The sequence below is a fragment of the Bos taurus genome, chromosome 18 (assembly GCF_002263795.3).
Source record: "Bos taurus isolate L1 Dominette 01449 registration number 42190680 breed Hereford chromosome 18, ARS-UCD2.0, whole genome shotgun sequence".
In the NCBI taxonomy this organism is placed as follows: domain Eukaryota; kingdom Metazoa; phylum Chordata; class Mammalia; order Artiodactyla; family Bovidae; genus Bos; species Bos taurus.
The window spans coordinates 63,279,520-63,306,845 of record NC_037345.1 but is presented as its reverse complement, the minus strand read 5'-3'; the positions used below and the strand labels follow the sequence as shown (position 1 = coordinate 63,306,845).

At 49.8% G+C, this 27,326-nt stretch overlaps 3 protein-coding genes across 10 annotated transcripts; 1 reads left to right on the top strand and 2 right to left on the bottom strand.

The window, feature by feature from the left end:
- Positions 1–2,591: 2,591 nt before the first annotated feature.
- On the bottom strand, positions 2,592–12,347 carry TARM1 (T cell-interacting, activating receptor on myeloid cells 1). Of its 5 annotated transcripts, none has more exons than XM_010815586.4 (6): positions 11,692–12,347; positions 7,135–7,170; positions 6,717–7,007; positions 6,131–6,427; positions 4,877–4,987; positions 2,592–3,799 (listed from the first exon to the last, which is right to left on the bottom strand). In XM_010815586.4, exons 1-5 carry the CDS (start codon positions 11,726–11,728, stop codon positions 4,896–4,898), a joined length of 753 nt encoding a protein of 250 aa, XP_010813888.1. In that variant the 5' UTR covers positions 11,729–12,347; the 3' UTR covers positions 2,592–3,799; positions 4,877–4,895. The 5 variants fall into 5 exon arrangements, with proteins under 5 accessions (XP_010813888.1, XP_010813886.1, XP_010813890.1 ...); XM_010815584.4 differs by lacking the exon at positions 4,877–4,987 and adding an exon at positions 4,106–4,243 and having other exon boundaries at positions 2,594–3,799; positions 11,692–12,339; XM_010815585.4 differs by lacking the exon at positions 2,592–3,799 and adding an exon at positions 4,154–4,243 and having other exon boundaries at positions 11,692–12,345.
- Positions 12,348–13,502: 1,155 nt separating this feature from the next.
- On the bottom strand, positions 13,503–23,557 carry OSCAR (osteoclast associated Ig-like receptor). 4 transcript variants are annotated; one of them, XR_009491468.1, is made up of 6 exons: positions 22,773–23,393; positions 21,952–21,984; positions 19,016–19,378; positions 17,459–17,740; positions 16,362–16,585; positions 13,503–15,380 (listed from the first exon to the last, which is right to left on the bottom strand). XR_009491468.1 is itself a non-coding variant. In XM_024978828.2 (5 exons), the coding sequence occupies exons 1-5, from the start codon at positions 22,807–22,809 to the stop codon at positions 15,367–15,369; spliced, it is 729 nt and encodes a 242-aa protein (XP_024834596.1). In that variant the 5' UTR covers positions 22,810–23,557; the 3' UTR covers positions 13,503–15,366. The 4 variants fall into 4 exon arrangements, 2 of the variants coding, with proteins under 2 accessions (XP_024834596.1, XP_005219834.4); XR_009491467.1 differs by having other exon boundaries at positions 16,257–16,585; positions 22,773–23,392; XM_024978828.2 differs by lacking the exon at positions 16,362–16,585 and having other exon boundaries at positions 22,773–23,557.
- Positions 23,558–23,975: 418 nt separating this feature from the next.
- NDUFA3 (NADH:ubiquinone oxidoreductase subunit A3) lies at positions 23,976–27,293 on the top strand. The gene is made up of 4 exons (NM_176659.2): positions 23,976–23,997; positions 24,217–24,291; positions 26,165–26,242; positions 27,141–27,293. Exons 1-4 carry the CDS (start codon positions 23,988–23,990, stop codon positions 27,230–27,232), a joined length of 255 nt encoding a protein of 84 aa, NP_788832.1. The 5' UTR covers positions 23,976–23,987; the 3' UTR covers positions 27,233–27,293.
- The last annotated feature ends 33 nt before the right edge of the window (positions 27,294–27,326 follow it).

Below are 27,326 nucleotides of genomic sequence, written 5' to 3'. Positions count from 1 at the left end.
TGCTTAATAGCTACATTATTATTGTTTGGACTCGTTTAACTGTTTTCCTTCGTTTTTGCATGTTTTAACTTCCCCTATTAAACTTATTCTTTGGCTAAAGTCATTCTACAGATGAAAGGCAGGTAGAGGACATTGTGAGGACTCAGCAAAGACCACAGGGTCCTGCTCTGTATCAACACTATACAAGGCAATCTACAGATTCAATGCAATCCATTTCAAATCGCCAATGGCGTTTTCCATAGAACTAGAATAGGAAATATAAACTTATCCTGTCATGAGGAGTCATGACACCAAGAAACACCAAGAGCAGGGTCATCCTATAGAGGGAAGTAGGTCAAAGATAGGATTAAAAAAGGAAAGACGGAGAAAGACTGAGACTGGGGGAGAAGGAAAGGGCGTGACAAATAAATGCAACACCAAGTCTTGTTGGGAATCTCAACCAGGAAAGAAGAGGAGCTATTTGGGATCAGTTGGAAACTCTGAACAGGACCTGTGGGTAGTATTGCTGTATCCACGTTGGTTTTCTGAATCAAACATCGGTGTGCTGGTCATGTAGGAGGGTGTCTTTGTTTAGGGAAAACCATGCTAGTCAGCTAAGGGTGGAATTCACCATGTTCCCACAGTGCTCTGAAGTGGCTGGATAAAAATCTAGTGATAAAAGGATCAAATATAGAGACAGTAGTTGATAAATGAAATGTATTAAAGTGTTAATAATTGGAGTAGTATTTAAGTGAGGAAGAAAATATATTATTCCTGAAATTATTTTAATCAATTATTTAAAAGCTAAAAATAACACAAAGGCATTTAATTCCTTAGTGTTTAAAACAAGGTTATCTGTTACTTATGATCACATTGTATTACATTTTTATACACTTTAATATGGAAAAAAGCACATAAAATTAAAATATTTTTAGACACGTAAACATTGAAACAACTCACTCATTATAAATCTAATTCCTTAAAAGGTAAACGAATTTCTTCAGAGGAAAAATTGTACCAAAATGGAAACCATTTATACAAAAAAGATGCTAAAGACAATAGAAATGGCAGTCATATTGATACATGGATAAACTTCCCTTTCTCTTTGTTTTTTATTTTGCATAGACAAAAGTAGTCCATGACAGCAAAGAGCATAGCATTAATTATGAGCAACAAATATATAGACACACTATTTGGGATCCAGCATATTCAAAAGCAGAGACATTACTTTGCCAACAAAGGTCCGTCTAGTCAAAACTATGGTTTTTCCAGTGGTCATGTATGGATGTGAGAGTTGGACTGTGAAGAAGGCTGAGCGCCGAAGAATTGATGCTTTTGAACTGTGGTGTTGGAGAAGACTCTTGAAAGTCCCTTGGACTGCAAGGAGATCCAACCAGTCCATTCTGAAGGAGATCAGCCCTGGGATTTCTTTGGAAGGAATGATGCTAAAGCTGAAACCCCAGTACTTTGGCCACCTCATGTGAAGAGTTGACTCATTGGAAAAGACTCTGATGCTGGGAGGGATTGGGGGCAGGAGGAGAAGGGGACGACAGAGGATGAGATGGCTGGATGGCATCACTGACTCGATGGACATGAGTCTGAGTGAACTCTGGGAGTTGGTGATGGACAGGGAGGCCTGGCGTGCTGCGATTCATGGGGTCGCAAAGAGTCGGACACGACTGAGCGACTGATCTGATCTGATCTGATCTGATATAACAGTTACAACCACCAATAAAAAATAGTTATACCATTAGAGTATAATATTTTAATAGAATATAAAAACACCACACTGTCCAAAGTAAAGGCAAAATTTTAAAAATTAGAAAGAAACAGGACAAACAGAAAACAAATGCCAAATTTCCATTCTGCAGTGATGAAAACTAAATATGCAAGCAACAATGCCAAGATGGAAGCTGTGTCTTCTCTGAGCTGGTAGTTTCATGGATTGACTTTCAGATCTCCCAAAGCAGCACCTGCAATAAGCTGACCTTTTGTGTTCATGGGGTTTTACTAAAAATGGTGTTGAGTACAAATGTCAAACGGTATCAACAGCCAGTTACAAGATAAATAAGTCATGGGGATGGGATGTCCAACATAGTGCTATTGTTGACTACACTGTTGCATTTTCAGAAAATGCTGAGGGATTGAAACTTCAAGTTCCCATCACAAGAAAGAATCTGTACACAGATAGTAAGGAGGATTGCAGGGACCATTTTGCAACACATTCAAGTACCTGTTCGTTATGTCGTAAAACACATTCGTTGTGTCGTAAAACTAAAACTAATGTAATATTACATGAGTTATAACTCGGTTTAAACACTTGGCACTGAGTAGTCACAGAATAATTTCTGTTATTATTCCATCAGTCTACTAAATATTTATCACCTTAATCATATTTGCTATCAACTTAAGAGGAGAATGGAGGCCAGGGGCGGCAGCTGGGAGGAGCAACCCCACGCCCGAGGCCAGGGGCGGTGGCTGGGAGGACCAACCCCACGTCCAAGGAGCTGTGGCTGCATGGGTGCAGGAGGGCCTAGAGGAGCTATCCCATGTTGAAGGTCAGGAAGGGCGGCGGGGAGGAGGTACCCCTCGTCAAAGGTAAGGAGCAATGGCTGTGCTTTGCTGGAGCAGCTGTGAAGAGATACCCCACGCCCAAGGTAAGAGAAACCCAAGTAAGACGGTAGGTGTTGCAAGAGGGCCTCAGAGGGCAAACAAACTGAAACCATACTCACAGAAAACTAGTCAATCTAATCACACTAGGACCACAGCCTTGTCTAACTCAACGAAACTAAGCCATGCCCATGGGGCAACCCAAGATGGGGTGGGTCATGGTGGAGAGATCTGACAGAATGTGGTCCACTGGAGAAGGGAATGGCAAACCACTTCAGTATTCTTGCCTTGAGAACCCCATGAACAGAATGAAAAGGCAAAATGATAGGATACTGAGGACAGGGAGGCCTGGTGTGCTGCAATTCATGGGGTCGCAAAGAGTCGGACACGACTGAGCGACTGATCTGATCTGATAAGAGGAGAATCTAGCAGTTCTAGGATCCCTAAGGAGCAGCAAGACAGGAGAAATGGTGGGAAAACAGGAAACCTAGACATCAGAAGTCTGCATCAACCACAGACGAAACTCTACAAGAACCGTGAGATAAAAAGAACAAGCGGAATTCAGTATGTAAACAATGACGAAGGTGACCACCAGCAAAAGGATGGTGTGGGCGGCTCTGGTCTCTGGGGGGCATCTGTGGTGTCCAGTGGAGGTGTAAATATACTGCACCCTCTGGTGGTGTCTGAGCAGGAGAAGCATCATGGAGCCACTGGACCAGACCATGAGGGTAAGAAACACGGCATCAGAGACAGACCACAGGTACAGATAGATAGATGGAATGATGGATGGATGTATGGATAGATGACAGAACAGGATGGATGGATAGATGATAGATAAAGAGATGGAAGATGGATGGAATGATGGATGGATATATGGATGGATGATAGAATAGGATGGATGGACGATAGATAAATAAATAGAGTCATGGAGGCTGTGCCCTTGAGATGTGTGTGTTTAACTCTGTGAATAATAGCTTTCACTTAAAAGAAATTCTTTAGAAGAAGGAAACACACATTTATTGGCAAGCTGAGGAAAGAGCCTCCCACTTGCCTAGTCCCCTGAGGGGCCTCTCCCTCATCATCCGCTCCTTGCTGGAAGTTCTCTCTTCCTTCTCCTGCTGGGAAGGCCTTTATTTAGGGCTCTGCTGTCCAGTTCAGCATAAGTCATTCCACAGGCTTCTCCAGCTCTGGGGACCTGGGATCCTTCATCCTAAAGGTAAGCAAGGATTGTAGGAATATTTAGCTGTAGAAAGTTAGCCACCATCAGAACTTCCCTGGGGGTTCAGTGGCTAAGACCCCCACACTCCCAATGCAGGGGGCCCAGGTTCGATCCCTGGTCAGGCAACTAGAGCCCCCCTGGCCACAACTAAAGATTCCCGAGGTCACAACTGAGACCCAGTGCAGACACATAAGTAAAATTTTTAAAGAACAAGTTCTATGGCAGACTATGGAGTCTAGCCCCTGTATCACGATAGTGGCCCATGAAAAGAGGTGTTCAGGACTGTTTTGCTTTTACCTGACTCCCCGTGGACGTGCCTCTGCCTACACCAGGCTTCAAGCAGGAAAGCCCCTGCAATAACCATAATTACGGCGGCTAGAGCGAGTCTGATGTGGTTCCCCGTGGTGTAATCCGAGGTTATGGAAGGCAGGGAAGCTAAAAGAGAGAAGTGGATCAGCATGGACCATGCAGGGGTGTCCTCTACCCAGAGTGACTCTCATACAGCCGCCGGTTTTCCTGGCCGGTGGTCAGCTGCACCAACACTGAAGTTTTAATCATGGAAAAAATAAACACTGCAGTGCTTCTGCCTGCCTCCTCTGTTCTTTATATTCCCTCTGCCTTGTCATTTGTCTTTCACTTATTTGTCATTTTTTTTCATATTTATTTGGCTGTATTACATCTTATTTGCTGGGTGTAGGATCCAGGGAACCAAGTCCAGCCCCCGGCATTGGGACTGCAGAGTCTTAGCCACCGGCCCACCAGTGAAGTCTCCATTTATTTGTTCTTTATCACATTTCCACTTTCCCGCATTTCCTTTTTTCCCTTCTACCTCCATAAATCAGGAATCAAGAGATAAGAAAATGGCATCCCACTCGAGTATTTGTGCCTGGAGAATCCCATGGGCAGAGGAGCCTGGCAGGCTACAGTCCATGGGGTCACAAAGAGTCAGACACGACTGAAGTGATTTCACACACACAGCCTTAGGAGCAACTCTAAAAACTGAAGTTGCTCCACAAAGCACTGAAATAATTCAGCAGCTCCATCTGCTTCCCCCTCCATCGCACAGACCTTCACGCCGGCAGTGAGTCTAGAAAACTGAGCTTAGTAGCACAGCATCTGGACCTTGGAGGATCTCCGCTTCAGCCAAGAAGGGCTCCAGCCTGGCATTGGTCTTGGTTCCTAAAGAGAAGCCTGTGTTCGTGTCTTCCCCCTACACATCCCAGTCAGTGCCAAGCTCTTCTCTAAACCATCACCAGCAGTGTTCCCTGCAGGCAAAAGCCACCAGGAGAAATAAGTAATGACACCACCTCGCTCAGTAAGCCCTCTCCCCATCTTGGGGTTGAGCACACAGACCCTGATTTCTAATCATAAACATTCACATGGGGGGCTTCCCTGGTGGTCCAGTGGCTAAGACTCTGCCCTCCCAATGCCACGGGCCTGAGTTTGATCCCTGATCACGGAACTAGACCCCACATGCTGCAACTAAAGATCCTGTGTGCTGCAACTAAGTGAAGCCAAATAAATAAATAAAAATAAATTTTAAAAAAGGGAGAAAGAGAGAAGTTGACAAAGTTGAGAAAAGGAAAGTCTGTAGCATTCAGTGGAACAAAATTCTGCCAGGAAGCAAAATCATCTCAGCCAAATTCAAACAGTAAGTGACCTGAGATATGGAAAGACATTGCATCCGTTTCTCTACATTGAGAAATCACCACATTCTGAGAACAACAACAACAAAAACTGCTCTTGAGAATAAAATCAAGATCACCAGGATAAACCAAACTTTAAGAGATGCGAGAGTGGTAGAAGGCATTCTGAGGATGGTGGGTTTGATCACTTTGAAGAAAAGCAGGAGAAATTGACCAAGAATGTACAACAACAACAAAACAGAGGAGTAGAAAGTAGGAAAGAAAAGACATTAAAAAGAGGAGATAGGGTGGACTTCCCTGGTAGTCCAGGGGTTTAAAACCCGCCTTGCAATGCAGGGGACGCAGGTTCGATCCCCGGTCCGGGAGGATCCCACATTCAGTGGAGCCACTCAGCCCATGCACCACAGTTACGGCACTGGAGCCCCCAGAGCCTGTGCCTCACAAGGAGAGAAGCCACTGCAGTGAGAAGGCTGCACCCTGCGGCAAAGCCCAGCCCGTGCAACTAGAGAAAGCCCAGGGGCAGCAACTGAAGACCCAGTGCGGCCAAAAGTAAATAAATGAATCAACTTAAAAAAAAGAAGTGCAAGTGGAGTAGAAACGAGAGCCAAAGGGTAAGTCACTCACTCACTTCAACTGGAAAAAGAAAAAAAAGCCCTCAAATCCCGCAGAACCTTACCCGCCACCCGGATCTCAAGGCGAGGACTGGCCTGTGAAGCCCGGAAAGGGGCCCTGGCCTGGTAGTACACGCAGCTGTAGTTCCCGCTGTCGCCGGCGCTCAAGTTCCGCAGGGAGAAGTCGGTCTCCCGCCCGGCCGGCGCCCGGACCTGCACCGGCGCTGCGCTTCCTGCCTTGAGCAGGGCGAACATGACCGGCCCCAGCTCCGCGGCCGGCCTCTGGCACTGCAGGGTCACCTCTTGTCCTTCGGTCACTGGCCCCCTTCGGTGTGCTTGGAGGGAAGGTTGACGGAGATACCCTGTGAGAGAAGGGAGACTCTGAGGTCACGGAGAGGGGAGCCTTGGGTGCCCCACTTGCCCTGTTCTCCTGGCAGGGGCTCCTTGTGGGACGTGTGAATGACCTCTTGCTCTTTCTGCCTGACTACAACAAGGTTTTTCCCTCCTAGGAGCCCTGGATCAAACCAAGGCATCACCTCTGTCCCTGTCTCTCTCCAACTCCCCTTCCAACAGCCCTGGAGGGGAAACCCCCTCTCCGCCTCTTCCTCCCCTGGCCCCGGGGCCGTCTGTCCTCCCCAGGTGCCCCCTCACCCGTCACCAGCAGTAGCAGGGCGTCGCTGGGCCGTGCGCTCACGTGGGGGTTCCCCCTCCTGTGGTATTCGCAGGTGTACTCGCCCGCGTGGCTGGACTTTACATCGGGGAGATGGAATTCAGCCTGGCCCTCTGTGGAGTCGGGTGACTGGACCATCTCCCAGACGCGTGCCCCCTTCCTGAGAGCAAAGCTTACATCCCTGGTGGGAGTCCCGCATCGCAGGGTCACAGAGCTCCCGTCGGGGACCACCGAGCTGGGCCAGGCCCTGAGGGAGGGCTTGGGAAGCACCTCTGGAAGGAAGCGGGTCTCAGGTCTGGGGGCACCCCACCCACCTGCTCTCAGGAAGCCCATGGAGGGGAGGGGAAAGTGGGGGCCCCTGGGAGGGAGGATCCTGAGGGCCCATGAAGAACCACTCACCAGCTCTTCCTCGGTCTGCTTGGCCTACACACAGCCCTGCAGGGAATGAGACAGAGACACCAGCCTGGAGCCCGCGTGGTCACCTCCTGGTCCCCAGGGGCCATCCTGGGGCTCCCGCCTTCGGGAGCGCGCCAGTCCCTACGCTGGACCCTGGGCCCTGCTCTGCTCCCAGCTCCTCCACGCCGACCCTCAGGGCTTCTCCAGGGCTACGCTCACATCCCAAGACCCCAGGACCTTTCTCGGCTCTGCAGAATGCCCCCGAGCCTCTTACCCTCTCGTTCTACCTGAGCCACGCTTTTCTCTGTCTCTCTCTCTTTTTGGCTGTGCTGCCCGTGGGCTCCTAGTTCCCACAGACATAGTAAGCAAACTGATGGTTACCAAAGGTGAAAGAGAAGGGAGGGATAAATTATGAGCTGGGGATGAACAGGGTCACACCACTGTACATAAAATAAGCAACAAGGACCTACTGAATAGCACAAGGAACTATTTTCAATATCTTGTAATAACCAGTAAAGGAAAAGAATCTGAAAAGTGTGTATGTATACACACACATACTACCACTAATGCCTGGATGTGGTAGATATAGGTTTACCTGAGTGCTAACATCTCTTTTGGAGAAAGAAATGGCAACCCACTCCAGTGTTCTTTCCTGGAGAATCCCAGGGATGCCGGAGCCTGGTGGGCTGCCATCTATGGGGTCGCACAGAGTTGGACACGACTGAAGTGACTTAGGAGCAGCAGCAGCAATATCGCTTTAAAACTGATATCAAGCCTGTTTTCTAACATTATTAAAAAAGAGGGATAGATCTAACTCAACAGATGTTGGTTAGGTCTGTGTGGCTAAGAGAGTTCCTCTTTTTTACCCCTGTGTGGACTAAATAGTTCTGTGTCTTGCGATGAAAGAGGGAAGTTACCAAGCCTTTGAGCTAAAATTGCATGAGTCAGTCAAAAATATTGCATTTCATGTTTTGAAAAAAGCAGAAAAGTAAATACCCAAAAGGTGAGAAGACCCAAATGTCCATCAAAAGATCAATGGATTGCAAAAATGAGGTGCATACACACAGTGGAATACTATTCAGCCATGAAAATGAATGAGGTTCTGATACACGCTACCACACGGACGGACCTGGAAAACATTAGGCTAAGTGAAACTTGCCAGACACACGAAAAAACAAATACGGTTATGACTCCACTTAAATACCTAAAATGGGCAAATTCATGGAGACAGAAAGTACAGTAGAAGTCACCAGGGGCTGAGGAGAAAGAGGAAACAGGTTATTGGTTAACAAGTACAGAGTTTATGTCGGAGATGATGAAAAAGTGTGGGCTGATGCTTTTCACAACATTATGAATGCCCAGAATACCTCTGAAATGCATACTTGCAAATGGTTGAAAGGAGAAGGTTTTAAAAGCTCAAAGGCTAGAAGATCTCCGGAAGCAGTTGTTAATGGAATCAATGTCCAAGCAGGTCAGAGGGGACTGAATGATAAAAGGAATAATAAACATTGAATTCTTTCTCAGTCCAGTGGTTAAGAGTCCAAACTTCCACTGCAGGGAGCACCAGTTCGATCCCTGGTCGGGGAACTGAGATGTCACCTGCTGCCCTGCGTGGCCAGAAAAAGAAAAGGAGTAAAAAACATAAAATAGTAGTACTTGGATTTCCCTGGCGATCCAGTGGTTAAGAATCCTCCTGCCAGCACTGTTTACAATAGCCAGGACATGGAAGCAACCTAGATGTCCATCAGCAGATGAATGGATAAGAAAGCTGTGGTACATATACACAATGGAATATTACTCGGCTATTAAAAAGAATGCGTTTTAATCAGTTCTAATGAGGTGGATGAAACTGGAGCCTATTATACAGGCCGAAGTAAGTCAGAAAGAAAAACACCAGTACGGTATATTAACACATATATATGGAATTTAGAAATATGGTAATGATGACCCTATATGTGAGACAGCAAAAGAGACACAGATGTAAAGAACAGACCTTTGGACTCTGTGGGAGAAGGCGAGGGTGGGATGATTTGAGAGAATAGCATTGAAACATGTATATTACCATGTGTGAAATAGATCACCAGTCCAAGTTCGATGCATAAGAAGGGGTGCTCAGGGCTGGTGCACTGGGACAACCCTGAGGGATGGGGGTTCAGGATGGGGGACACATGTACACCCATGGCTGATTCATGTCAATGTGTGGCAAAAACCACTACAATATTGTAAAGTAATTAGCTTCCAGTTAAAAAAAAAAAGAATCCTCCTGCTAGTGCAGGGGACATGGGTTAGATCCCTGGTCTGGGAAGATCCCACATGCTGTGGGGCAGCTAAGCCCGTGTGCCATGACTACTGAGCCAGCCCTCCGCAACAAGAGAAGCTACTCACTCGCTACAACTAGAGAAAGCCTACATGCAGCAAAGCAGACCCAACACAGACAAAAATTTAAAAATTAATTAGTTAAGAAATTAGCACTTACTGAGCACACACTATGTGTGTTCTGCCACGCATGTGCTATGCTGTGTTAGTGGCTCAGTCGTGTCCAACTCTTTGTGACCCCATGGCCTGTAGCCCGCCCAAGAATGTCATGCATACTTGACCCTAATTGTGAAGGTAAGCCTGAAAGATGAGGAAGCTTTCAGATATTGGAGTGGTTTTCCCAAAGTTCCCCCAGATGGTGTGTGCAGGAGCTGCGTCTCCAGCGAACATGCTGCAGCCCTGCATTTCCTTCTGAAAACACAGCTAAGACATGTCTCTAAAACAGCCTCTGACGTGAGGAACACGAGGAGCAGTTTGGCCATCACAAATATATGATGATAGGAGAAGTGAAGGAAGTTCAAGTGTTAGTCGCTCAGCCATGTCCGACTCTCTGCGACCCCGTGGACCGTAGCCCACCAGGCTCCTCTGTCCATGGGATTCTCCAGGCGAGAATACTGGAGTGGGTTGGCATGATAGCCGAAAGCCAAGTGCAAAGGCCCCCACGGAGGCGAGTTCTCCTCTCCAGATTTGCTGTGAATACCAAGCCTTGTTGGTTTCTGGAAATACTCGTCATGTGTCACCTCCTAGCTGCATAGCTGGAGGGCGGGGGACATTCTGAACCACGTATCTTTTCCCTCCTCGGGCATTTTCCAACCCGCAAGTCCCATCAGGCACGCTCAGAGTGCTTCCATACCAAAGACCACGTGGATATGTTCCTCTTAACTGAATATCGTGCCTGAGTGGAATCGTTTGGGGAGCTAGACCCTTCTGGGTTGAATTTGGCTTCCTCACATACCACCTGTGCAATCTGAAGCAAGCCCCTTGGTTCTGCAAACTCACATCTGAGTCCTAAGCTGTCGATGCGGACCTGATCTTCTCTTGCAGGGTTTTGCTTGGCTTGGCTGGTTGGTTGTTTGTCTGGGGAAGGATCAAAGAGGTACCTCCCAAATGTGGAATATAGTCCACTGGTGTTACGTGTGATGATTTTAGGTGGAAGGGAGGATGGTTAAAGCATTGCATGACAAGAGATAGTTAGGGAGTTTGGGATGGACGTGCACACACTGCTGTATTTAACTGGATAACCAGCAAGGACGTACTATAGACACAGGGAACTCTGCTCAGTGGTGTGTGGCAGCCTGGATGGGAGGGGAGTCTGGGGGAGAACAGGTACCTGTATATGTAGGGCTGAGTCCCTTCACCGTTCACCTGAAACTATCACAGCGTTGTTCATTGGCTGTACGTGCTCACTCGCTCAATCGTGTCTGACTCTTTGTGACCCCATGGACTGTATGTAGCCCACCAAGCTCCTCCATCCATGGGATTAACCCAGCAAGAATACTGGAGTGGGTTGCCATTTCCTTCTCCAGGGGATCTTCCCAACCCAGGGATCAAATATGTATCTCCTGAGGTTCCTGCATTGGCAGGCAGATTCTTTATCACTGAGCCATCTGGGAAGCCTTGCTAATTGGCTATACCCCAAATCAAAATGAAAAGATTCTTTAAAAAAAAAAAATTCCTGCATGACAGCGTGCCATGAGCACTCTCATATTGCCTTTGATGATATCAACAAGACGTCTATTTGAAACTAGCCTCCAATGTATCTTGATCATGGCTGATTGCCCTTCTAATAAAGAAATCATGTATTTCAGGCTCAGAAACTTGACATGGAACACTACACAGCATCTTCTCACGTTTATTATCTTGCTGCATTTTTTTTATAGTTACCTTCTATGTGACACTGGACTTTTATTAATGGTATTGATATAGAGCCTCTAACATATATTTTTATGTTAGCAAAACAGTGTGAGTCAATCTTAAGAAAACACAAAGCCAGAATAAAAGAAAAACACAAAGCCTATAAAGTTCAGGTATTCAGCAAACATCCCAAACAAAGCTGGGACAAGAGCAATCCCAGTTTGTTAAGCACTGGTTTAGAGGGAACGTGTATATTGCACTCCGATTTCCGACACATGATATGCATTCGGTAACTAAAGTTGATGTCATTTCTCTCTCCAAGCCCAATGTAAACTTCTCACCAGTTACCTTATTTTCTGTGTTCTCCATGTATGGCCCTGTGAGACTTACTGAAGCAGAGAAGGAGAAGTAGTTTGGAGAGCATCATAGCATGTCAGCTTGGCCACGGATCCTTCTGTTTTGCAGCCACAGAAAGGGGAAAAGCTGGAATGACCAGTGCCTCACCGCCCCTCGTACTCCAGAGTGAGGGCAAGAACAGTTTTCTTGGGCAGTGCAGTTCCCTCTTCCCACACTTTCCGGAAACGTGTTGCGGATGCCAATTGCAACATGTTTCTTGCACAAGAACTTGGCTTACAGGAAATCATCACCTGTCTCAGGCAGATTTCAGGCTTCAAATAGGTAGCCCTCCAGATGTCTTAGGCATGAGCCTGAAGGATTCCTGAAGGGGTGAAGGCACTTCACCATTGAGTATATTGGAAATTCCGGGCAAGCATCAGTTGGTTGGTAGACATGCCCACTGGTTAAGAACTAAGGGCTGTTGTCAAATTATTTCACAAACTGTGACAATGAGAATTCAGTTGACAAAGCAAACTCCTAGAACCTCACTGGCGGTCCAGTGGTTAGGTCTCATTCTCACTGCTGGCGTCCCCAACAGGCTGTTTTGGTTAGCCTAAAGTTTAAATTAAATCATGTATAGGCCAGAATGACTTCCCCATACCTCAGTATGTGAACATTTCTTCCATCCATTCCCCCTTTTAATTGTGACTCCTTTGATAGGAATCACTGATAATCCATGTATTTTCCCAACACTGCCAGAGTGGCTCTTTTCTCTGCCTGCTCTGGGCCCAGCCATCTCCTTCGACACTTGGCCTCCTTTTTGTTTATATATCACCTAGTTGTCCACGTTGGGGGAAATTTCATAAGATAGCATGAACAAGCTCAGAGGTATGCTAACAGAGAAATGTTTTAGAGGCCGTTCATTTTATCATCTCTACCCAGTTGTCACACAGACACTGTATGTGTACTTTAAGCGGTAAACTTAGAGCCAGCAGTCTTACAAATCACGAATAGTTATACTCTGCCTCAGCTTTATTGGGCAGTGTTTCCATCCTGAACATTGGGGTCAGAAGTATGATTAGAAACAAAACAATTACTTTCCATCAGCAGTCTCTGTTATCAAAATCAGATCAATATTCTAGGAGAACTCTGCTTTCTTAACAGAGACAAAAAAAAAAAAAAACAAGTTCAGCCTTGCATCAGCCTAGTGTTAATAACATTCATAAACAATTAAATTCAGTCTGATCTTAATCCTGACAACATACAAAATTCTTTCCTCAAAGTTCCTTTTTCATAAGTCTTTTATCATTTTCTGGATCCAAACAACTTTGTTCTTTATTTTCTCATCTAGAAACAAACAATTGTAGGACAAAATAATTATCGTCTTTTTCCAAAAATGCCTCTGTTCTTTATCCTTTCTCTTCGCCAACAACACATGTTCTACTTGTTTTACACATAGAAATGTTTCCCTTATCATTTTTACATGTCACAATTTTTAACCCTTGGAACCTTAACAAAACCAAGTGATTGAACTGATACACCAGCATTTTCTGATTGCAGACCTAAGGATATATTTCATACATCTAGAAGTATACATTTTTCACAGCATAATTTTTCTTTAATGGTACATCATGTGTGTTTAATAAGCCCAAACCTCTTTAGTTTCCCTCTTGGTCTTATGAGAAGACAAAAGTAGGTAAATTTAGATTTGTTTGATTTGTAAGCACTTATGTTTTTTAAGGCCAATTAAATAGAGCCTCTTTACAAATTAACCTCAGCAATATTATCTAATGGCAAAAACACATATTGAGACATACAAACGTCCAGACAAACAGAGATCTCTTTGCTTCATCTTTTTACATGTATTGAATTAGGCATTGCAATTAAACTTATCACTTTATGGATAATAGAATAGTCAAATTTACATTCTCAGTTTTAAAAGGCTTCTATCTTTTCTTTTTCCTTGGCTTGAAGTTTTATATTTAACCCAAGGCTGAAGATCCAGGCAAAGTGGACTGTGTTTGTATTTCAAGGACATGATAAGCATTAACTTCAGATTTTCTCCTAGGCATATTTTTGTTTTCCCAGGGTCTGATAAAAGAGTTTTATCAAACTAGACTTCTATAACTACATATGCAAAAAGAACTGGGTTTTTGGAATTTCAAGAGTTTCACCTTAACCAATCTTCTCTGGAGTCTGAAGAATATTGCTGCCATACATTGTCCAAAAAAATCATTTTTTTGGTCATGATTTCACAGCTAAAATTTTTCTTAATGAATTGAACCTGAATTTCCCATTTTACATAAGGCAACAAGAGTACCAACCACACAAACGGAATACACACTCACACACCAAATGACAGATCAGTCATAAACTCTCTCCGAGGGTGACCTGTAGAGTCCCAAACACACATGTCCCCAAAATGGTCCTCAATGGTAGATGTCAGAACCAACTGGCAAAACGCCCAAATGACACTCAGTGCTCACAAGCGGCCCCCAACAGCAGACAGGTGTCAGAACCAACTGGCGAGAATGCCCAGAATCGTGGCAGCTCATGTCCTGGGTAGAATCTGGCCATCATGTAGTTAACTTCTCCACCTGCAGTTTCAGGATCTTCAAGACAGCTCACAGAATATGGCTCAGGATAATATCTACAGCCCTTGAGAAGGAACTAAGTGTCCTCGACTGTGCTTAATGCTGCTAAGTCGCTTCAGTCGTGTCTGACTCTTAGCGACCCCATGGACTGCAGCCTATCAGGCTGCTCTGTCCGTGGGATTTTCCAGGCAAGAACACTGGAGTGGGGTACCATTGCCTTCTCCGATGCTTTATGCGGCTGCTGCTGCTAAGTCACTTCAGTTGTGTCCGACTCTGTGCGACCCCATAGATGGAAGCCCACCAGGCTCCCCCATTCCTGGGATTCTCCAGGCAAGAACACTGGAGTGGGTTGCCATTTCCTTCTCCAATGCATGAAAAGTGAAAGTGAAGTCCTTTAGTCGTGTCCGACTCTTAGCAACCCCATGGACTGCAGCCCACCAGGCTCCTCCGTCCATGGGATTTTCCAGGCAAGAGTACTGGAGTGGGTTGCCATTGCCTTCTCCGGATGCTTTATGACCACATTATTATTTGGTCTCCTTTTGACTGTTTTCCTTTGTTTTCACGTGTTCTCATTTCTCTGATTAAACTTACCCTTTGACTAACTTTTCCACAGGCAGAAAGCAGGCAGAGGACGTGGGGGCAGGGCAATGACCATACAGTCTTATTTCAATCCTTCACATGTTGGGGACAAGTTATCACTTTAATCTGGCAGTCCCCAACGTTTTTGGCACCCAGGACCAATTTCGTGGAAGGTCATTTTTCCACAGACCAAGGGGGGAAGACGGTTTCAGGATGATTCAAGTGCATTGTGTTTACTGTGCACTTTATTTCTATTAATATCACATCAGCTCCACCTCAGATCACCAGGCATTGGATCCCACAGGGTAGGGACCCCTGTGCACTTTGTTTCTATTAATATCACATCAGCTCCACCTCAGATCGCCAGGCATTGGATCCCACAGGGTAGGGACCCCTGCTTTAATTCCCTCTAGAATTGACACAGGAGATGTTTTTAGTTTCTGCTTTCACAGATGCAACCTCAGAAGGATCTGTAGGTTGTTCAAAGCTATCAGCCCAGTGAGTGGTGGGCCTGTGGCTGTCCAAAATAAAAAACAAACAACAAAAAAAAAGGAAGTCATCCTCTTCTCCCTAAAGTAGGAAGAGAGAAAGGAGAAGTTGGAAATTTTAATAAAAACAGAAGAGGATGTGTTCCCCCAAGATTAGGTATAAATCACGAACATATAAGTGAGTGGTTAAGACTTGCTTAGGAACAGAAAATGTGTGTATAACCACGAGAAAGGCATCAGATTGCCAGATAAAATGAGAATTAAATTAATAAACTTGGGAGAAACGATAGGAGTAGCCAGGGCTTCCGGAAGGTAGAGTTTAGGGTCCAGGTCAAAGGTCTACTGTGCCACTGGCTGTTGCCTGAGCAACCAACCCTGCCTCTTACTGATAAGGAGGGTTCTGGAAAATAGCTGTGAGCCCAGGAATCTGTAATCGGAGAAGAAATTCTGCAGGGTCTGAACTTGGTCTTCCTCTGGGGAGGATCTGAGCAGGACTTTGGAAGATGTTTGCTTGGCCCCCAAGAGTGATGTCATGAGAATGATGGTGACTCATTTAAAAGGTGAGCTGGAGGGACTTCCCTGGTGGTCCAGTGGCTAAGACTCCATACTCCCAACGCAGGGGGCTCAGGTTCGATCCCTGGTCAGGGAACTAGATCCCACATGCCACAACCAAGACCCATAGCAGGCAAATAAAAAATATATATATTAATAAAAAAATAAAAGGTGAGTTGGAGCATGACCAAGGGGAAAACAACACTCACAACTAGAATTTCGTTTGGTTCTGTGAGTTTGAGAGAAGCAGCTCTTATACAGGAGCTGACATTTATTGAGCATTGTCCAAAGTAATCCTAATGAAGTATTTCCAATGCTTCCGTTTTACCGCCAGGGCAGCGGTAAAACTTTCCTAACATCCCACAAGGAGTGAGTAGCGGCACTGGGATTCGATCTCAGGTCTTACTGGTTAGGAAGGCTTAACCACCGATAGTGCTTTCTACTGATCTGGGAGGTCCTGGAGAGATGACCCAGAAGGAAGATCCCGGGCGCGGTGCAAGGGCATTATTACTCGGGAAGCTGGGCTGCGGGGCTGCCGGCAGGGCCGGTCCAACCATGGGACCCCAGCGTCTTCTCCTTCCTCTCTGCTCTCCCGGGCTCAGGCCCAGACGTTGCCAGAGGGGCGATTCTGGCTGTGCCAGTCGAAAACGACCAGTGCGCCCAGCGAGATGAGAACCAGGCCGCCCAGCCCCAGGCGGAGGACGTTGCCCTGGGTGTAGTCAGAGGCGCCCGAGCCTGCGAGGCCAGCAAAGGAGAGAGGCGGTCAGCGTCCCCGTCAGACCTGCATCTCCGCCCGTCCTCTGGGTGTTTAAGCTCCAGAGCGGAGCTGAGAACGCAACTTCCAGTCTCAACATTGCAGGGGCTGCATGGCGGCAGGGCTTCGACCCCCGGGTCTGAGGGGGGAAGGGCCGGGGGCCTGGACCCCCGGGTCTGAGAGGGGAGGGCGGGAGCCTGGACCCCCGGGTCTGAGAGGGGAGGGCGGGGGCCTGGACCCCGGGTCTGAGAGGGGAGGGCGGGGGCCTGGACCCCGGGTCTGAGAGGGGAGGGCGGGGGCCTGGACCCCGGGTCTGAGGGCGGAGGGGCGGGGGCCTGGACCCCGGGTCTGAGAGGGGAGGGCGGGGGCCTGGACCCCGGGTCTGAGAGGGGAGGGCGGGGGCCTGGACCCCGGGTCTGAGAGGGGAGGGCGGGGGCCTGGACCCCGGGTCTGAGAGGGGAGGGCGGGGGCCTGGACCCCGGGTCTGAGAGGGGAGGGCGGGGGCCTGGACCCCGGGTCTGAGAGGGGAGGGCGGGGGCCTGGACCCCGGGTCTGAGGGCGGAGGGGCGGGGGCCTGGACCCCGGGTCTGAGAGGGGAGGGCGGGGGCCTGGACCCCGGGTCTGAGAGGGGAGGGCGGGGCCTGGACCCCGGGTCTGAGAGGGGAGGGCGGGGGCCTGGACCCCGGGTCTGAGAGGGGAGGGCGGGGGCCTGGACCCCGGGTCTGAGGGCGGAGGGGCGGGGGCCTGGACCCCGGGTCTGAGGGCGGAGGGGCGGGGGCCTGCACCCCCGGGTCTGGGGGAGCAGGTGTGCGGTCGGGACCCTCGGGTCTGGGGGCGGGGGGCCGGCCGCTCACCGTCCGCGCGGACCACCAGCGGCTCGCTGCGCGCCGACAGCACGTAGGGGGCGGAGGGCGTGTGGTAGTAGCAGGTGTAGGTGCCGGGCGCGCGCGCGCCGAGCAGCGGGAAGTCGGCCCAGGGCTGCTGCGAATCCTGGTACTGCAGCGGGGCCGCCTCGCCCTCGCGGTACAGCGCGAAGCTCATGCCCCGCAGGCGGCCGGCGCAGCGCAGACTCACGTTGGCCCCGGGCACTACCACCGGCGCGGGCAGCGCCACCAGCGAAGGGCGCGGCAGCTCGTCTGCGGGACGAGGAGGTGGGAGGGTCGGGGTCCGCCTTCTCCCTCCCTCATCCCACCCCCTCCCCTCCCCTCCCCACACCCCCGCCTCATTCTCTCCTCTCCCCTCCCCCCTCCTCTCCTTTCTTCTCCCCTCCCCCCACCCCAGCCACATTCTCTCTCCGCTCCTCTCCCTTCCCTCTCCCCTTCCTCTCTCCCCTCCCCCCTTCTCTCTCCCCTCCCTCACCCCTACCCCCCGCCTCATTCTCTCTCCTCCCCTCTCCCTCTCCACCCCCCCATTCTCTCCCCTCTCCTTTCCCCACACGCCCGCCTCCCCTCTCCTCTCCCCTCCCCCCTCTTCTCCTCCCCCCACCCCAGCCTCATACTCTCTCCTCTCCTCTCCCCTCCCCTCCCTCTCCCTTCCCCTCCCTCTCCCCTTCCTCTCTCCCCTCCCTCACCCCCATCCCCCGCCTCATTCTCTCCCCTCCCCTCTCCCCTTCCCAAGTGCTCTCCCTTCCCCTCTCCCCCACCCACTCCTTCCTCTTTCCACTCTTCCCTTACCCTCTCCCCTCCCCGCCCCGCCCGCTCTCCCTGCCCATCTCTCTCCTCCACTCCCGGCCGGTGTCTGCAGGCCTCTCACCTTCTCCGTGGTCTCCCTCAGCTCCTCCGTGTCCGTGTCCCTATCTCTCCCAGCCCCTGTGTGTCTGCCTCCCTCTCCCTCCCACTTTCTCCCACTGTCCCTGTGCTCACTAAAATGCTCTGTTTTTAACCCCCCGGTCTGCATGTTTCAGTCCCCCGTGGGGCTCAGAGGCTGTGTCTTTCTCCCAGGGTTTCTCCGATTCTTAGGGGATCTTAGTTCCCCAACCAGGGATTGAACCTGCACCCTCGGCAGTCAGTGCTTGGAAACCTAACCACTGGACCACGGGAGAGTCCCGTTAGTGACATTTTTGGATAAATCTGGATGATTCTTTGGGGGTGGGTGTTGAGGGGGATTGTACTGTCCTGCACACAGGGTGTGTTATAACGTCTCTGGCCTCTAACCCATGTGATGCCAGTAGCACACCCTTCCCCGGTCAGGACAAGCAGAAATGTCTCCAGATATTGCCAGACTGGGGGGGGCGGGGGGGGGGAGTGGGAAGGGCAGCATAAGCACCGACTGAGAATTCTCTCTGTCTCTGCATGTAACTCTTTTTGTATGTGTCATTGTGCAAGCTCCTCTCCATACATACACGGATTCCCTCCTTGCCCCTCCATCCCACCTGTGTCCCTTCTCCACACCCCACTCCCCCAGGACCTCACCTGTCACCAGCAGTTCCAGGGCATCACTGGGGTGGGACCAGACATCTGGGTCCCAGCCTCGCCTCCAGTAGCAGCAGTGGTAACTGCCCCCCTGGGCTGGGGTCACCTCCTCCAGGAAGAACTCCGCCAGTTCCGCAGATACATCCCGGTGAATCATAGTAGTGAGCTCTGCAGACCTGAAGACTGCAAACCTCCAGGCGGGCTGGGGTGCCTGGCACCTCAGGGTGACATTGACCCCAGGGGTCACAACTGCAGCGGGCTGAGCGCTCAGCCAGGGCCTGGGGTTGGAGGCTGGGGAGACTGAGTAAGCGTGGCTGCCTGGGTCCTCGGACTTCTTGGGAGCCCAAGGAGATGAGCGGGCAGCTGGAGTAGGAGGAGAAGCTCCTTGAGAATCACTGCCCCTTTCTCAGCCTCAGATCCCTGCTCCTAAAGCAGGGGAGACACAGGACCCCAACCAAGGCTTTCAAAACCGGCTGCACATCAGAGGAGCGAGGCATCAACTCCTGTTTTAAACATCACTTCAAGGGATTGGATCCCAGAAATCTGCAAACTCAAATTGTCCTCCAGAATACTTGTAATGTGTTTGACATATTTCAACAGTTGCCCAAACTTGCCATCTATCTGGGGGAAAAAATTGTTGGATCCCTACCTCACACACCATTCCCCCAAGCAAATTCCAGATTAATGTAAAGAAAGTACATGAGTTTTTTAAAAAGCTATAAAAGTATCAGAAGAAAATATAGGAAAATGTATTTATCTTTGGGGTTGAGAAGGCTGTCTGAAAATGTAAAATGAAAAATTCAGAAGGGAAAATTGTTCATTAATTTGGCCGTTTTAACCTTTTAAAGCTGTATATGAGAAAAGACATGTAAATGAAGCTAGAAGACAAGCGCACCGTCAGAAATGGCTTATTCATAAATCACATAGATTAAGAGTGTAGAAGGACTTTACACTCTGGTGTAATGTGGTCCAGTGGTTAAGATTTTGCCTTCCAACACATGGGGTGTGGGTTCCATCACTGGTGGAGGAGTTAAATCCCACATGGCTTGTGGCCAAAAAAAAAAACCCACCATAAAGCAGAAGCAATATTGTAACAAATTCAATAAAGACTTTAAAAAAATGGTCCACATTAAAAAAAAAAAGTGTGAAAAGAAATCTTAGAGCCAATTCAACTGAAATCTGGGCAAAACATATGAACAGGCAATTCATGGAGGAGGAAGTCCAATTGACCAAAACACATCTAGGGGTTGCGATGTGAAAGTCACTCCACGATAATACTAATTTTTTAAAAGTTAAAACAATAGTAAGACATTTTTGCCTCTCAGGTTGTCAAAAATTTAAATACCGGTTAACATTGTGTTTGGGAGAATATATAGTACAACAGGTGCTTAGCTGCACTCAACCACACCTTTTGAGACAGCAGTTTGTCAGTTTCTATTAAGATACACAAAGGATATGACCAGCCCCTCAATAAGTCCACCCTAGACAAATGCACTTACATGAACATGAAAACTTCACACTGCAATGCACACTGCAGCGATGAATGTGATAGTAAACGCTGGAAGCAACCTAAATATACACCAGGAGAACACCTAAATATACACCAGGAGAACCAACTAAACTAGAACCCCCCCTGCAATGGTGAATGTTAGATAGCAATTTTTAAAAAGAGAGAGAAAAAAAGTAGAACCATCTATAATGACATGGACAGCAATTACAAAGTGAAAAATATAAGGTGTAGAACACCTTACAAGAAATACCAGTTTTGCTTTGGGGGGGGAAAAAAAGAAGAAGCACAAAAATACATGTGTGTGTTTGAATGCATGGAAATTTTTTTATAAGGGTTCAGAGATTATATAAGGAAGATGAGGAAAGGGAAGACAGCCATTGCTATAGATCCTTTAATAGTAATTAATAGGGGTTTTGGGGCTCGCTGTGCGGCATGTGGAGCCTTACCCCACCAGGGAACGAACCCATCCGTGCTCCCTGTAGTGGAAGCATGGAGTCTCAGTCACTGGACCACCAGGGAAGTCTGATGATAATTAATTTTTAAAATCATGAATATATGTTAGCTTTAGCATTTAAAACTTAAAAAATTGATAACTAAGGTATTAATGGTTTTCCAGGCGACTCTTATTTGGAGTGTAGCTGGGGGAAAATTGAGAGGAAGAAAAGATCTCCCTCATCAGAAACCTTGGAAAGAAACCAAGTCATCTGAGGGTGGAGAACTACACTTTCCAGATGGGGAAATAATGGGTTTTGCCAGAGATCTTATTTCCCGAGCCCTGCACTTCACCAAGCTCTGAGCCAAGAGTTCTATGCATGTCATTTTGTTAAATTCTCACAACAGCCCATTTTACAGAGTAGAAAATTGAGTCTTAGCATGCAGTGGTTTGTTCAAGGTCATAAATGAATAGGGTGGTGAAACCGGGGTTCCCGTTTGGGTCTCATTCACTCCAATGGGCATGACCTTCCCTACTTCTCTACACTGGTCACTAAAGTGAATACGGGGACTTCCCTGGTGGCACAATGGGTAGGAATCTGCCTGCCAGTGCAGGGGACATCGGTGCGACCCCTGGTTTGGAAAGATCTCACGTGGGATGAGGCAACCAAGCCTGTGTGCTGCCACAACTAAGCCCACGCACCTAGAGCCTGCACACCTAGAGCCTGCGCTCGGCAACGAGAGAAGCCACGGCAGTGAGACGCCTGTGGCCACAACTAGAGAAAACACACGCGCAGCAACCACGATCCAGCGCGGCAGAAGGTAAACAAAAACAAAGTGAGGGAGGGAGGGAGGAGGGAAAGAAAGAAGAGAGGAGAGGGAAGTAAGGAAATCTGGGCTGACGGTGGGCACCAAAATAAAGGCTGAGTAGTTGGAAACGGGATGTCAGAAACATGTGGGGGAATGGGGGGTGGGGCGGGGGATTGTTACTCACCAGCTGGAGTGCTGTCTGCGTGACACACCAGCCCTATAGAGGGTTGGAGGAGGGGGCTTGGTCTTGTCAGAGCCTTCAGCTGCTACCAGCCCCACCTCACTGCGCGCCCAGGAATCTAAGTCCCCGGACTCTCTTTCCTCTGAGAAACAGGAATCTTGCCCAAAATTTCTCTTCTCTCATCAGCCATAAATTCAGACTTCCAATCCCCACTTATTTCAGAGACCAAAACTCTGGGCAGGCAATTCCCTGGCCATCCAGTGCTAACAGCTAAGCTCTCTCCTTGCCAATGGCTGGGGTTCGATCCCCGGTTTGGGGAACTAAACTCCCACAAGCCATGCCACACAGCCAGAAAAATAAAACAAAGCCTAGACCCAAATCCCTCTTTCCTCTACACCCAAGAATTCAGATGCTTGGACTCCCCTTTTTTTCAGGAGACAATAATCTGAGTGCACAGTTCTCCTCTCTGGGGTGTGGGGGTCTGCACCCCCAGCTTCCTCCTTTCCCAGGGACCCAGGTGTCTCAGCTCCCATCTTTCTGTTACATCAAGGTTTAGGACTGAACAGTCCCCATTCCCAGGAATTCAGGTCCCTGGCCTTCTCTTGCTTCAAGATCTAGAGCATCCTGCTCCCCAACTTCCTCCTCTCCCAGGAACCCAGGAACCTGAGACCCCTGTGTCCTCTTACCTTAGGATTCAGGGGTCGGAGCCCCAGTCCTGTTATTCTAACCTAGAATCCCCCTGAACCCTCAGCTAGTGCTGCACCTGCCCTCAGGGAGACCCCAGCCCAGCCAGGGACCCAGGGGGAAGGGGGTGGGTGTCTCACAGAGAGTCAGCAGCTGCAGGCTCAGCACCTCCGCCATAACGGGCAGTTCTCGGTTGGAGCGAGAAGAGCAGCCCGGGCTCACCGTGCCCGGTCCCCTACCGGGAAATGAGGCAACTTCAGAAAATCAGAGCCGTGCTCAGGGAAGGGAGGAGGAGCAGGGTGGGGCCCCCTGGGTAATTGTGTCATAGCCTTATGGTGCTGTGGGAGAAGTCGGGAGAGTGGGAGGTCATCACTGATCACTGTTGTGTTCATTAGGCTAAAAAAAAAAAAAAAAAGCCAGCACCTATTGTGTATCAGACCCTGTGCTGCACGGTTGGGGGAGCGGGGACAGAGGAGAGTCAGACCCCATTATTGTGCTCCAGTAGTTCCCAGCCTGCTATCAGGAAAGCCACATCCCGACCAGGTTAGTTAAAACAAAACAAAACGATGTGCGCTAGAGTGAGGGGCTTCCGTGGTGGCTCAGACGGCAAAGAATCTGCCTGAGATGCAGGAGACCTGGGTTCCATCCTTGGGTCGGGAAGATCCCCTGGAGAAGGGAATGGCAACCTGCTCCAGTACTCTTGCCTGGAGAATTTCATGGACAGAGGAGCCTGGGGGCTACAACAGTCCATGGGGTCGCAAAGAGTTGAATATGACTGAGCCACTAACAGTTTCACTACTTTTTCACAGGATGGAGATCACACGGGGCACTGTGAGAGTCCACAGAAGGTCCCTAACCCTTCAGGAATGAGAGGGCTTGCAGGACGAACTGATTTTGAGCTAAGACCTCAACTGATAGATTGATCATTTGTCCTCTCGCAGACTCCGTTTGCCCATCTATAAAATGGACTCTCAGAAGTAAACTATAGATGAGGACTGATGCACTCCGCTTTAGCTGGGCTGCAGCAGGACTGGAAGTTACTCCTCCGGAACGACGTTCTGAGAAAAGCGAACCTTGGCAGGTGCGCCGAAGACAGGCTTGCGTTTAAACCCACAGCGCCGCCTCCTTTTCTACAGCCTTCAGCACCGACCGCTGTTCTGCAATACTGCGCACGCGCTGACTCAGCCGGTGGAGGCTTGCGGGTCGGGACTACAACTCCCAGAGTGCTCCGCGCCGCCACCGCCTCGGATAGCCGTTCGGCGCCACTGCGCAAGCGCGGACTCAGGCTGCGGGGCCCGTGCCCAGGGACCACAACTCCCAGAGTGCCCCGCGCCCTCGCCTCCGCCGAGACCAAGATGGCTGAGAGTAAGTTCGGGTTCTGCCGGCGCGTGAAGCTGGTTCTAGGAGCCCCGGGTGGTGCAGGGGTTAGGGCAACGCGGAGCCCCTATGGAGCCAGTGGGGTCCGGGCCGGAGAGGGGTGCGGAGGTTACGAGGGGGCTCCTCCGGGGCGGTGTTGACGGAAGAGGAATAGAGGTCACCGGGGACATCAAGTGCGAGGGTGACCCTCCTCACCCATCCTTACAGGAGTCGCAGCCTTCCTCAAGAATGTCTGGGCCAAGGAACCGGTGCTAGTGGCATCCTTCGCCATTGCGGGCCTCGGTGCGTGAGTGTCCCTGGGGCGAACGTGCATGACCCCCAACTGGCGTCCCAGCTTTACCTTCCATCCTGTAGAGGTCTCATGGCTCCTCGCCCATCATTCCATCCAGTACCCCGAGCCCCGACCCTCGCCCTCAACATCCCGTGTCCGCCCATCATTCCATCCTGTACCCCGAGCCGCGACCCTCGCCCTCAACATCCCGTGTCCCTCACACCCCATCATTCCATCCTGTATCCCCAGCCCCGACCCTCGCCCTCAACATCCCGTGTCCGCCCATCATTCCATCCTGTACCCCGAGCCCCGACCCTCGCCCTCAACATTTCGTGTACCCGCTAGTGTGCCAATACCCCAACCCCTAATATTCTGACCCCTCCACCACCCCATCGCTCCGCACCCCATCCGCACCCACCCAAGAATTCTGTAATCCCTTGAAAGAAGTTCTCAATCCTAGGTACCCATTATAAATACCTAACCCCTTAAAAAAAAATAGTAAGTGTGGAGAAGGAAATGGCAGCCCACTGCAGTACCGTTGCCTGGAAAATCCCATGGACAGAGGAGCCTGGTAGGCTACAGTCCGTGGGTTCGCAAAGAGTCGGACACGACTGAGCGAGGTCACTTTCACTTTCCTCACCTCCTACTCTTCTCTGTCTAAAAGAAACTGGCATTCAGACCCAGATAAGATGATACGCTGGGGCACTAGCCTGCCATCTTCTAGGACGCCTAGTTTTGCAAATAAAATTGTATTCCTTGCTTCAAAAAAAAAAAAAAATAATAATCGCCTCACCCCCCACCAGACTCTGAATTGAGTTGGCGGCGGGTGGAGGTGGAGCTCGGGAATCTGGTATCTCCTGAAAATTCTCTGGTGACTCTGACGTGTCTCCCGGATGGAGAACCTCAGCCCTGGAGCTGGACTGCTCAGACTTTCAGGGGTGGGAGTGGGGCTCTCGTTAAAACACAGGCTCTGATTCAGTAGGTCTGGGAGGGGCTAGGGCAGTTGCACTAAGTTCCCAGGCCTTGTCAGTAGCGCTGGTGGGCAGGCCCCACACTGGGGGAGGTTCGGGACCACAGTTGTCCGGCCTGGCAGCCACGGCCCACATCGGCCCTAGAACTCTTGCAGTGGGGCTGGTATGAATTGAGATGGGCCGTGTAACGCTCGTGTAAAGTACGTGCTGAATTTCAAAGACTTCCTATAACAAAAAGTATATACCCATTTTTTTTTCACGTTGATATATTGAAGTAATATTTTGCATATACCTGGTTCATTTTTTAAATTTGTGCCTTTTAATTTTACTGTGGCTATTCAGTTCAGTTGCTCAGTCGTGTCTCTTTGCGACCCCATGGACTGCAGCATGCCAGGCCTCCCTGCCCATGTAAATTGCATCGCTGGTTCCTACATTCCTGCCTGACAGTGCTGGCCTGGAACACTCCTTTATATGCCCTGCCCCACCTCCCTGTGACTCCCAGCTCCCACCCCAGAGGGACTGTGGTTTCTCAATGATTGTTCTTTGAACCTCCCCCTCTTCCTTAGTTTGTAACAGTTCATGATGCCTCTGGAAGATTCCCAAGACACCCCCTGACCCATACCCCCAATATGCTCCATGACTCATGCGCTCCTTCCGTGACCACCCCCTTCTTCCCTCCCGTGCCCTCCAGGTTCCACGTGTCTGTAAGTACTTGGCTTTCACCCAACCTCTGAAAAGTGTTATACACCCTTCTGCTGACGTATGGGGCTCCCAGGGTGCCAAGCGGCCTCCTGGAGGTGAACCCCTGCTCCCCTCCCCTTCACGGACCTGACCCCCATTTGGCCAAAGCTCAGCTTCTGTCTGCGGGGGTCTCCTCCTTCCCCCATGCCTCATGCCTGTTGTCTCTCCACAGCTGTAATCCTGCCCACACTCAGCCCCTACACCAAGTACTCGCTCATGATCAACCGGGCCACACCCTACAACTACCCAGGTGAGTGAGGCCTGGCTGTGCGGGGCGGTGGGGGGGGGGGGGCAGTAATGGGCACGCGCGTCCTCCACAGGGCTCCAAGATTCTGCAGTGCACGCTGGACTCTGTCCTTTCATCCTCAGTAGATGGAATCCACGTGCCATCGAGTTCACTTCTTTTTTAAAATGTATCTGGCTGCTCCGGGTTTTAGTTGCGGTACCCGAGATGGTCAGCTTCACTGCAGCAACGTGGGATCTAGTTCCCTGACAGGGTCGCACCTGGGCCCCTGCCTTGGGAGCACCGCGTCTTAGCCCCTGGGCCACCGGGGAGCTCCCTCCTGTCTGGTTTTGCACTTTGTGAGTTGCTGTGGTGCTTTCAGATTTATGTCCTTGTCTGGGTTCCCAGCCTCTGTTGCTTTCCCAACTGCTGACTTTCTGGGTGTCCGCCTCTCCAGGCCTGTCCTGCTTCCTCATGTCTGTTGGGTCTTTCTCTGGGGCTCCTTTCTGTGTCCATCGTTCTGGTTTTTCACGTCTCTAGGTCTCTATCTCCCTGCTTCCCTACATCTCTTACTCTCTGACCCTTGGTGGTGGTACTTGAGTCGTTAAGTCTTGTCTGACTCTTGTGACTCCACGGACCATAGCCTGCCAGGCCCCTCTGTCCATGGGATTTCCCAGGCAAGAATGTTGGAGTGGGCTGCCATTTTCTCCTCCAGGGCATCTCCCTGACCCAGGGATCAAACCCCGTCTCCTGCATTGCAGACAGATCCTTTGCCCCTGAGCCCCCAGGGAAGCCCTCTCTGACCCTTACTTTCTCATCTCTCTCCTGGGGTCCTGTCTCCCTGTCTGAATGTAAGCTGACAGGCCAGCCCTTCTCTGGGGGCCCTGGTGATCTGCTGGTCTCAGCAGCCCCCTCCTGTCCACAGTGCCCCTCCGAGACGACGGGAACATGCCCGACGTGCCCAGCCACCCCCAGGACCCCCAGGGCCCAAGCCTGGAGTGGCTGAAGAGACTGTGAACGCCTCTGTTAACAGGGAGCAGCCCCCGCCCCAATGGCCCCAATAAATGCGTGAAAACCACCCCGAGCCTGAGTGTGTGTGGGCAGCAGCCAA